The following is an 11,105-nucleotide window of genomic DNA, read 5'->3' as shown; positions in this document are numbered from 1 at the left end:
AAGAGACTAAGAACCCAAGATGAATGATCTTCAACAGTAAAACGGGTGTTACACAATTCACTGAGCACTTATTATGTGCATCTTCTCAATTCACACTCATAACAACTTTGAGTGATGGGCAGCATTACCCCACTTTGCAGAGAGTTCAGAAAGTGTCAGTAACTGGCCCATGTAGCAGCAGCCGCCCCCCCCCCCACACACACACACACCGCCCCCCAAGTGGGTACCATTCCTACTTTTCTCCAGCTGAGAGGGGGACTGTGCATTCTCCATGCAGGTGCCAGTCAGGGTGAGAAGGACAGCAAACCAGACAAGCCTGCCTTCAAACAGATCTGGAACTGTCCCACCTCCCTGCTTTCGCTCAAGCTGATCCTGTGTCTGGAATGTCCTTCACATCTACCTTTCATCCAGCAATTTCTAGTGCCAGGTACCTTTCTAAACACTTAATGTGTTATCCTCATGTACGCTCCCTGGCAATCCAGGGAAGAAGCTGAGGCACAGAGAAGTGGAGTACCACCCCCGCCCCCAGGCACCATAGCTAGTAGGTGGTGATAGAGCCAGGATTCAAATCCATGCCATTCAAGTGATTCCAGAGCCTACACTCTAAATCAGGGGTCCTCAAACTACGGCCCACAGGCCACATGCAAATACAAATATTGTATTTGTTCCCGTTTTGTTTTTTTTACTTCAAAATAAGATATGTGCAGTGTGCATAGGAATTTGTTCATAGTTTTTTGTTTTTTGTTTTTTTTAACTATAGTCCGGCCCTCCAACGGTCTGAGGGACAGTGAACTGGCCCCCTGTTTAAAAAGTTTGAGGACCCCTGCTCTAAACCATCACCCACTTCTTCCCTCTCCCTCTCTAGGACCAAGCCAATTACCAGCCTGAATGCCCCTTGTCCAGGGAGCCTTTCCTGATACTCTCAAACTTAGCCATTCGGGATGCTCATGATAAAACCAGTCACCTTCCTTGGTTATCACTAAGTACTTGGCCGACCACTATGTACTGATTTACCCCCCACCTTGCCCTCCATCAGCCATTATCTCTGAATGCCCCCACAACCTCCCCACAACTACTTTACAGAAGAGAAGGCTGAGGATCAGAGAGGTTAAGCAACTTGCTGGAGACCACATAGCTAGGGACTGGCCAGATGAGACCTGAACCCAGGCCAATCTGGCCCAAACCCTAATGTTGACAAAGATGCTGATAAATACCTGGAATTTAACCCAGGGGCCTCTGCCTACCTCTCTCTGGCCCCAGTGGACATTCGGTGCTGAACATGGGCACAAGGGGACAGAGGGCTTTAAACAGGAGAGCGGGGCTGGCGGTCAGCATGTCTGGACCTAGGTCATTATCATCGTCCTCTGAAGGCTCCGTGTCCACATCTGTAAGCAGGTGTTTGTGGCAAAGCCGCCCAGGGTTCTAGGCTCAGGTGACCTGACTTTCATTTTCACCTGTTGTACCTTGGACAAGCTGTTCAATAACCCCTAGAGGTGGGGTCAGGGTGAGATGAGACAGTGTGGAACTTTGGGGCAGTGCACGCGCACACACACTGTCAGCACGATCCCGGAAGGCTCCTGGTGACCCTTACTTTTGCCGAACGGAGGCAGCCAGCGGTGGGGTAGAGAGCGCACCCTAGAGCCAGCCTGTCTGCATTTGAACCTTACTTCAGCCGCTTCCTAGACAAGTCACTGTGCCTCAGTTTTCTCATCTGTAAAAAGGGAATAATAATCAGACCTACCTTGCAGGATTGTTTTGAGGTTTAAGTAAGTTGTTATACATGCGAAGTGCTTAGAACAGTGTCTGACACAGCACCAGATTCGTCGTTTTACTGTTGTCTGTATTATTATCACTCGAGGGTTATAGGGTTCCGACCGCCAGACGGCCAAGTACTGTGGGTTTTGCAGACTCATCCTTGTCCCACAGGTCCGGCCACCACTCCCCCTTGTCCCCGCCCCGGACCCCGCAGGCCTGAGTCACCGCGGGCTGTGAGTCACCCGCGCTCTCCCGCCGCACGACCTGCAGACTCACCCTGAGTCAGCCAGTCTGGGCGCTTCCACTCCCGGGACTCCGAAGGGCGGAGGGGAGCCGGCGAGGCGCCCCCAGGGGAGAGCCAGACCCCCCGCGGGTTCCACGGCGCTCAGCGAGCCGAGCCGGAGTCGGGTTTCGGGACGCCGGGACGGGACCGGACCACCGAGGGGCCGGGGGAGAAAGGCACCCTGGCCCGGGCCCCCCTCCCGCCCGCGGGAATGGTACGGACCGGCCGAGTGAAAGGTCTGGATGGGGGAGGCGGTCAGGCTGGCGGCGGTGCGATGGGGCTGCGCGCGGGAGGAGCGCTGGGTAGGGCCGGGGCGGACCGGGGGGCGCGCGAAGGACCCGAGCCCAGCGGCGGCGCGCAGGGTGGCAGTATCCACTCGGGCTGCATCGCCGCGGTGCACAACGTGCCACTGAGTGTGCTCATCCGGCCGCTGCCGTCTGTGCTGGACCCGGCCAAGGTACAGAGCCTGGTGGACACGATCCGGGTGAGGCCCCGGGGACACCGGCGGGAGGGAGGGCGCCGGAGGAGGCAGGTCGCACTGGACGCTAGAGGGGGCTGGTTCCCGGCTCCTTCCGAGCACTGCCTTGGCTGTGTGACCTTGAGCAACTGGCTGGGACTCCCTGAGCCTCGGGTTCCTCCCTTGAGCAAGTAGGGGTTGATGAAAGGATTAAAGTAACGATCGCCAGCAAATAGCACTTCGCAGGGGCCCAGGAGCCGTTGTAGTGCCTGAGCTTCCTCATGCCAACAGAATGCGGTAGATACTTCTGCTGCTCCCCTTACAGATGAGGAAACTGAGGCACAGGAGGATGTAAGCAACTGTATCAAGGTCAGAGCCGGCCACCGCACTGTCTGTCCCCTTCAGCTGAGTTATTTCTCCACGGAGCACTTCTGTCCACCTGAGACTATATTATACATTTATTTGTGGGTGTTTTGTGGTCTGTCTGTTCCACCTCCTGTGAACTCCACAAGAGCAGGGACCATTCCCAGCACGGTGCCTGGCAGTTTATGAAGGATCTATCTAGCCCTGTGCGTGCTGTCACCCTGGGCCTTTGCACGGGCTTTGTACCTTGCTAGGAAAACTCTTCCGTCTCTCTTTATTATGTCTAACTCCTCCATCTTCCTGTCTCAGGGTCAGTGTCTTCCCTGACAGTCCCTGCTGGGTTAGAGGCCTCCCGTGGGCCCCTAGCCCCCTGCATGCCCACCAGCAGAGTTCTGATCCCACTGGGTTTTAATGGGCTGTTTAGACACCTGTCTTCCTCGTTAGAACCATATGCTCTGTGAGGGAGAGAACCAGAACTGTCTTTGCTCACCATAGGTATTTTCTACTATGGCTACTATACCAAAGTACCAGGAACTTAGTGGCTTAAAACAGTGCAGATTTGTTATTCTATAGTTGGAAGCCCAGAATGGGCCTCACTGGGCTAAAATCAAGGTGTCAGCAGGGCTGCAGTCCTTTCTGGAGTGTCTAGGGGAGATTCCATTTCCTTGCCTTCCCCAGCTTTTAGAGGCCACCACCTTCCCTGGCTCATGGCATCTTTGCTCCATCTTCAAAGCTAGCAACATCAGACCTCCTCTTCTGCCAGAATAATCTCTCGTGTCAAGATCCTTAATTGCATCTGCCAAGACCCTTATGCCATATAAGGTAACATATTGACAGGCTCCAGGGATTAGGATGTGGACACTTGGGGGAGCTGTTCTGCCCATCCACCCACCATCATGCCACTAGCACCCAGCATGGCTGCCCCTTGTTAGGGCCCCTCCACCAGGCAGGCTGTGCTTTGCGCTCTGTGTCAGCTTCTTGGCTTTCAGCAGCCCCATAGAGCAGCGGTTCTCAACCTGTGGGTTGCGATCCCTTTGGTGGTCGAATGACCCTTGCACAGGAGTCGCCTAAGACCATCCTGCATATCAGATATTTACATTACGATTCATAACAGTAGCAACATTACAGTTATGAAGTAGCAATGAAAATAATTTTACGGTTGGGTCACAACATGAGGAACTGTATTTAAAGGGCCAGAACCACTGCTATAGAGTGTCTTACTCCCATTGTACCAGTTAGGAACAATGCTCAGCTGCTCTTCGGAGGAGCTGAGATCCAAATTCAGGTCTGCCTGGTTCTAGAGCCCTAGCTTGTAATTGCTCATAAGTTACTGCTTAATGATCATTTCTGGAATAAATGGATAAATGAATCCATCAAAATCTACACTAATCAAAGACAAAGATGCTAATTGACCATACCTTCGCTACGCCCAAGCCACGCCCACCAGCCAATCAGAGCGACTATATGCAAATTAACCCAACCAAGATGGCGGCCGGCAGCCACGGAGCTGGAGCAAGCAGGTTGGTTGCCCGGGCGATGGAGGAAGCCAAGCTTCCTGCCTGCCCTGGCCAGCTGTGGCCTCTGCAAAAGGCAACAAAGTTTCAATTATAGAAGATAAATAAATCCCAGATACCTGCTTCCAGCCAGCCTCCACTGGGAGCTTGGGTGGCTAGGGGCTGTGGCCAGCCTGAAAATGGCCCCCAGCCCCTCACCCAGGATGGCCAGGCAACCCAATGGGGACCCCTACCCTGAAGGGGCTGTGGCCAGCCTGCAAACAGCCATCAGCCCCTCACCCAGGCTGGCCAAGCAACCCAGCGGGGACCCCCACCCTGAAGGGGCTGTGGCCAACCTGGAAACAACCAAATGAGCCCTGAAGAGGGTGTGGCCAGCCTGAAAACGGCCCTCAGCCCCTCACCCAGGCTGGCCAGGCACCCCAGCGGGACCCCCATCCTGATCTGGGACACCCTTCAGGGCAAACCAGCCAGCCCCCACCCATGCACCAGGCCTCTATCCTATATAATAGGATTATCCTATAAAAGGGTAATATGCAAATTGACCCTAACAGCAGAGCGACTGGGAATCACTGGTCACTATGACACACACTGACCACCAGGGGGCAAGACGCTCAATGCAGGAGTTTCCCCCTGGTGGTCAGTGCGCTCCCACAGGGGGAGCCCTGCTCAGCCACAAGCCAGACTGACGGCTGCCAGTATAACGGTGGTGGTGGGAGCCTCTCCTGCCTCCTCAGCAGCGCTAAGGATGTCTGACTGCAGCTAGGCCTGCTCCCTGCTGGCAAGTGGACATCCCCCGAGGGCTCCTGGGCTGCCAGAGGGATGTCTGATTGTCAGCTTAGGCCCAATTCCCCGGGGAGCGGGCCTAAGCCAGCAGGCGGTCATCCCCCAAGGGGTCTCAGACTGTGAGAGGGCACAGGCCGGGCTGAGGGACCCTCCCAAGTGCACAAGTTTTTGTGCACTGGGCCTCTAGTAGCATAATAAGAGAGAAGCCATGGGGAGTGGTCTCCCCAGCATGCTCTGCTCCCCACCCAGCCCTGCCTTAGGCTTTCCCCACTTAGAGGACCACCCACCCTTCAGCAGGCTGCAGGTCCATAACAGGAAGGCAAGAGCTGTGTCTGTCTCATTCCGGCTGTACCTTATTCCCAGAGTCTAGAACAGTGCCAGGTAGATATATAGTGTGTTTGTATGTATATGTAGGTATTTATGCAATGTGGTGTGTTGATAAATGTTTAACAACCTGGTTTCTAGGGAGGAAAAGCCCTGCTTTGTAGTATGTGCCCATTTCCCTGGTGTAAATACTCTCACCATGGCTGAATTTCAAGTTACTAGGATGATGTCAACCAACACACAAACTTCCTGAATATTTGACAGTGTTTCTCACAAGCTAGCATGAACCAGTGTGTGCACCCTGTAGGAACTCAGCACAGGTTAACAAAGTCTGCGTTGCAAACTGTCAGGCATCGTTCCATGTTCACTTACCCTGTGCCCCTTTCTCTCCAGGAGAACCCAGACAGCGTGCCCCCCATTGATGTCCTCTGGATCAAAGGAGCCCAGGGTGGTGACTACTTCTACTCCTTCGGGGGCTGCCACCGTTACGCAGCTTACCAGCAGCTACAGCGAGAGACCATCCCTGCCAAGCTTGTCCAGTCCACCATCTCAGATCTAAGGGTGTACCTGGGTTCTTCCACGCCGGACTTGCAATAGCAGGCTCTTTGGCACCTGCCACCACCCCTAAAAGCCCAGAAGAAGATATACCTGGTTTCCAGTGGGCTGGGCTGTGCAGAAGGTGTAGCAGGGGAGCATTCTCTTTGCGCCTGGAGGGAGGAGGGTCTGACTCTAAGCACCCTCTTTGCTAGCTACAAGACCTTGGACTCACTACTGAATGGCAGGGGACCCAGCTCCCACTGCTGTGAAAATGGGTCATGTCTTTGCTTTTGAGGGATTATTAAGAGAATGAAATGAGAACGGAGATGGGTTTGGAGAACCACATGTGACTGGCTCCAGATTCCCAAGGACAAGGATCCTTCTGCATTTTTGTCTTTGTATATCCTATTATGTGGAATACAGTTAGCTGTCAGTAAAGGAAAACAGAGGTTAACATAGAAAGGTTTGTTTTTCCACATATCCACATAGCTTCCATTTTGGAGACAGATGACTAACGGTATTGCTTTAACAACTCAGCGAAGGTAGACCACACATCTCGGTGGTCCTTTTGGTCTTTCCCTCATTGCTTGTGACTTCATGGTCACAAGATGGCTATATTCAAGGAGGAAAGTAGTCGGGGAGAAAGAAGGGCTGAGCCTGCTGGACCTGTCAACTTCTATCATAAAGTCAGACCTTTTTCAGAGGCCTTTGTCCTGCTCTCTGCCCTGCATAGTTCCACTTAGGTCTCCTGGGCCCAAACCAGCTACCATTGTTACCCCAAGATGGGGTAAGCTAAGACAGCATGAAACAGAATTGTCACAATTGAGTAGACCAATCATATCCCATCTCCTGCGACTGGCACACTGCCTCTTGAAGTAAAGTCAGAATCCCACTACAAAGAGAGAAATGAGCAATTGTATCAGCTAGTTTTTGCTGTGTAACATACCATCCCCAAACTTAGTAGCTAAAGACAAGTCGTTTATTTACCCACAATTCTGAGGGTTGGCAGTTTGGACTGGGTGTAATCTGGACAATTCCGATGTCGCCAGGGGTCATTCCCAGGACTGTTTGCAATCAGCTGTCATCTCAGATGGATCTAGGATAGTCTAACTCACTTGTCTGTCAGTTGGCGGGCTGTTGCCTGGGTGACTAGTTCTCCTCCATGTGGCCTCTCCAGCAGGCTAGCTCAGGCTTAATCACCTGATGGCCTCAGGATTCCAAGAGAATGAGAATAGAAGCTGTGAGGCTTCTTCAGTTCTCTGCCCAGAATTGGTATAACATCACTTCTGCTAAGTTCTTTGGGTCAGAACAAATCATAAGGCTAGCCCAGATTCAAGGCGTGGGGAAACAGTCTATTCCTCTTAGAGAAACTGAAAATAATTTGTGGCATTTTTCATCTCTCACAAATATTTGCATAGGCAAATAGCAGTGTTTCTCTCTCACTGTCTTGCACAGGGCATCTCTCTGCCCTGGCTGCAGTCACTAAGACATTGTCCTGGGCCTCAAATCTCAGGGAAGAGGTGATAGGGCAGGGTGGTTTTCTCCCAGGGCTGGGCTCCCTCCACGAGGGACATTTCATTATCTGCGCTGGTGGGATGGGGTAGGTCAGGTGGGACATTCCAAAGGGGCTCTGAAAGCCAAGAGTCCTGGGGGGATGGGAAGACATAGAGGAAGGGTGTAGAGTGAGGCAGGCCTTGCTCTCCCTGCCTGCCTTAGGGAGCTGGTTTGGGCCAACGGATCTTGGCCACTTGGCATTTTCAAGTCCCAGTTTCCCAAGCCCAGTAATGAAGACAATAGCTTTCCCACCCATTCCCTGTCCCAGGAAAGATGATGAAGGTGAGCAATAGAATTTAAAAAGAATGTAGTCCTAAGTGCAGTGTGATAGCCTGGATTGAATCTTGGAACAAAAAAAGGACATTAGTGGAAACCCTGGAACTCTAAACAAGGCCTGGATTTTAGTTAATAACAACACACCAACGTCATCTCTTCGCTGTAACAACTTAGTACCATGTAAGATGTTGATGTTGGGGTTGGCTGGGAACACTCTGTACTAACTTGGCAACTTTTCTTTAAATCGAAAATCATTCCGAAATAAAAGTTTATTTAATAAAAAGAGGAGTGAATTGCTTTAGACTAATGGTTCAGTTCTCAAACTAGTTTATTAAAACAGTTTTTAATTCAGTAGGTCTGGGGTGGAACCTGGGGATTTGCTTTTCTAATAAGTCCCCAGGTGCTGCTGCTGTTCAGTGACCGCAAGCTGGGAAGCACTGCTCTAGGCTGCATCAGTTATTTTCAAACATGGTGACACCCCCTGTACCCGCACTGGGCTGCCTCCTAGGGCATCTGTGTTCTAGGGCCAGCTTGTGCACACATTTCACTGTGACAGTGGACAAGCCCCTCCCTGGGGGCTTTTTCCAAGCTGTCAAATGGACTGTCTATCCCTAAGGTTGGTAGCAAGGGCCAGGATCTATAGACACGATTTGTAGACTATGCTGCCAGGATGTGCCACCATTTCAGGTGAGTAATGATCTCCTGCACCCACTGACTAGAGTGGCAGAATGGTTGCCCCTTCCTGAAAGGGCTTTTCCTTCCTGCAGATAAGATTCAAGCAGGCAACGCTAGGGGCCCTGCCAGGCACTGTCTAGGGAGAGCAGAACAGTCTTGGCGTGGGAGGGGTTGGTTATTCTGAAGGAAGAGGAGGTGGGCTTTGAAGGGTGAAACCTAGTTCTCAGTGGAGAGTGAGAGCTGCATTTCCCACTTGCGCCAGCAGGTGGCGTTGCTTTCCGGCCTGACGGAGCTGTGGGAATGGGGTGGGTGGAGGGGCCTGGCTGAGAGGAGGCCCCGGGAAGCAGCGGTTCAGGCATGAGCAGGAGATTCAGCTGGGAGTTTGTAGTTTCAGATTCTCCTTATTCTGACCGCTTTTGCCTTGTGTCCTTGCACACACATCATGATTTCTGGGGATCCTGAGCTTGGTGGCTCCTCCTCCAAGAAGCTTCTTGATTCTCTAGGCTGAGCTACATGGCTCTTCTGGGCTCCCCTGATCCAACAGTGTGTCCTCTCCCCAAACCAACCACTGCCCCCAGGAACTTGGGTTCAATGAAAGGCAGTGTGTAAGTCCCCTCACTGCCCTGGAACCAACCCTCTTCATCGTGGTAGATTTAAACACTTTTCAAAATTTTTACAAGTAACATGTGAGTATATGCACCTTTAAATCATTGAGATATTAAAATGCTAAGTAATTAAATATTTAAAAATTTAAATATTAGAGGGAACCTGAAGTCCACCATGAGGCCTAGTGTTGATTGTCCCTTGGCCCCCCTAGTTGGGACGATTACCTTCATTAATTTGGCATATACCCTTCCAGAACCTTTTCTAACTTTGTGGTAGTGCTAGTGTGTGCAAGTAAAGAATGCTTTTCTCTTATACATTGTTTTTCAGATTGCATTTTTTCCCTGTCAGTGTGCCCTAGCCATCCACCTCACTGGGTCTTTGTTCTCCCTGAGTCTCTCTCATTCTGGTCACTTCCTCAGAGGGGCCTTCCCTGACCATAATGCCTAAAACAGCCCCCCTTCCCCATCTTTCTATCACCTTATTCAGTTTTATTTTCTTGGCCTTTATCACACTCCTTAAAATCACTTTCTGTGTCTGTTTATGACTATCTCACCCACTCAGATGTAACTTCTTGAGACAGGACTTGATCTGTCTTATATATCCCTGTAGGCCCATTGCCAAACCCATGGGTAGTGCATAGTAAGTGTTCAATATACACCCGTTGAATGAATAAATTCTATATAGGTTTAGCTTATTCTTTTCATTGCTGCATGGCATCCCAGGGTCTGAACACAACAATGTATTAGTCATTGTCCTGTCGATGCACATTTAAGGGTTTACAGTTATTTTGCTGCTGTGAACACCTTCATCCATCACTCTCTGTGCTCTCTCACCCGTACACCTAGGAGTGGACAGTCTGGCCAACACACAGCTCAATTTGCAACTTCCAAGGTCTAGTCAATTGCTCACCAGACCGGCTGTTCCAAGTCCTCTCCCTCCAGCAGTTTGGGGGCTGCTTTCCTCCCCTACACTCCAGGCAGTACTTCTTCTTCACCTTTTTAGGGTCATGAAGACCTTTGAGAATCCTAGGAAAGCCATGAGCCCTTTCTCCAGAAATACACACACACACACACACACACACACACACACACACACACACACACATACTTGGGGCAATTTCTGGGGCTCCTGGACTTGATGGCCTCGCCCCACCCCCCAGGGGACCCTGTAGTGAGTGTTTAGAAGCCTAATCATCTCATGATATGGATGGGAACGCTGAGGCCCATGCTGATGGGGTGTGAATGAGTTAATAGATGGGACCTGGTTTTATGGGAGGTGGAGGAAAGTGTTCAGACCCAGGTCTGTCCCCAGTCAGAAAAAATCATCTATCAGGGGGGCAGGGAAAGGGGTTCTAGCCCTGCTGTACCCTGGAACAGCCCCCCACCCTCACCCCGCCATGGTCTTCAAGGAATCCCAGGACTCAGGGCTGGTAGCTCCACCTCTCAGCTCTGGCAAAAGGCAGCCCGCGGCTGGCATCCAGGGTCAAAGCAGGGAACCAGGGAGGGCTCTGACTCCCCTGGGCCAGGCACAGGGGTTGTGAGCTCCAAACCACAGGTGCTTCCTGGGTCCGACCCAGCCTTCGGGGCTCGAGTCCGACTGTGGCGCTTCCACAGAACCGGAAGGTGGGGGCTGCTCCTTACAGAGACTCATCACCACCACCACCACCACCACCACCATCACCCTCATCGCGTCCATCCTTGACACCATCGTCTTGAGAGGCGGACAGGGCAGACATGACCTTTCCTGTGGGGCAGATGGACAAACCGCGGCCTCCAGCGGAGCAGCGCCCTGCCCCAGAGCCCCGGGGAGAGCAGCCTGGTTAATGGGCCCGCACACACCGACCCCCGGCCCAGCCGCCCCGCCCGCCCTGGCGGCCCCTTCCCCGGGCCTGACCCCCGGCGCTGCCTGACAGATGACCTCAGCTGCCGCCAATCCATTGGTTCCAGCTCCCGGGGGGAGCGCAGAACAAAGCGCGCTT

General features: G+C 52.2%; 1 protein-coding gene across 2 annotated transcripts; it reads left to right on the top strand.

Moving 5' to 3' along the window:
- The first annotated feature begins 2,280 nt into the window (after positions 1-2,280).
- SRXN1 (sulfiredoxin 1) lies at positions 2,281-8,129 on the top strand. Of its 2 annotated transcripts, none has more exons than XM_036322662.1 (2): positions 2,281-2,495; positions 5,873-8,129. In XM_036322662.1, the coding sequence occupies exons 1-2, from the start codon at positions 2,313-2,315 to the stop codon at positions 6,074-6,076; spliced, it is 387 nt and encodes a 128-aa protein (XP_036178555.1). In that variant the 5' UTR covers positions 2,281-2,312; the 3' UTR covers positions 6,077-8,129. The 2 variants fall into 2 exon arrangements, with proteins under 2 accessions (XP_036178555.1, XP_036178554.1); XM_036322661.1 differs by having other exon boundaries at positions 2,281-2,522.
- Positions 8,130-11,105: the final 2,976 nt, after the last annotated feature.

Source organism: Myotis myotis, unplaced genomic scaffold, assembly GCF_014108235.1.
Source record: "Myotis myotis isolate mMyoMyo1 unplaced genomic scaffold, mMyoMyo1.p scaffold_m19_p_9, whole genome shotgun sequence".
NCBI classification, from domain to species: domain Eukaryota; kingdom Metazoa; phylum Chordata; class Mammalia; order Chiroptera; family Vespertilionidae; genus Myotis; species Myotis myotis.
The sequence above is the reverse complement of the archived record's forward strand: the minus strand, read 5'-3'. Positions and strand labels throughout refer to the sequence as shown.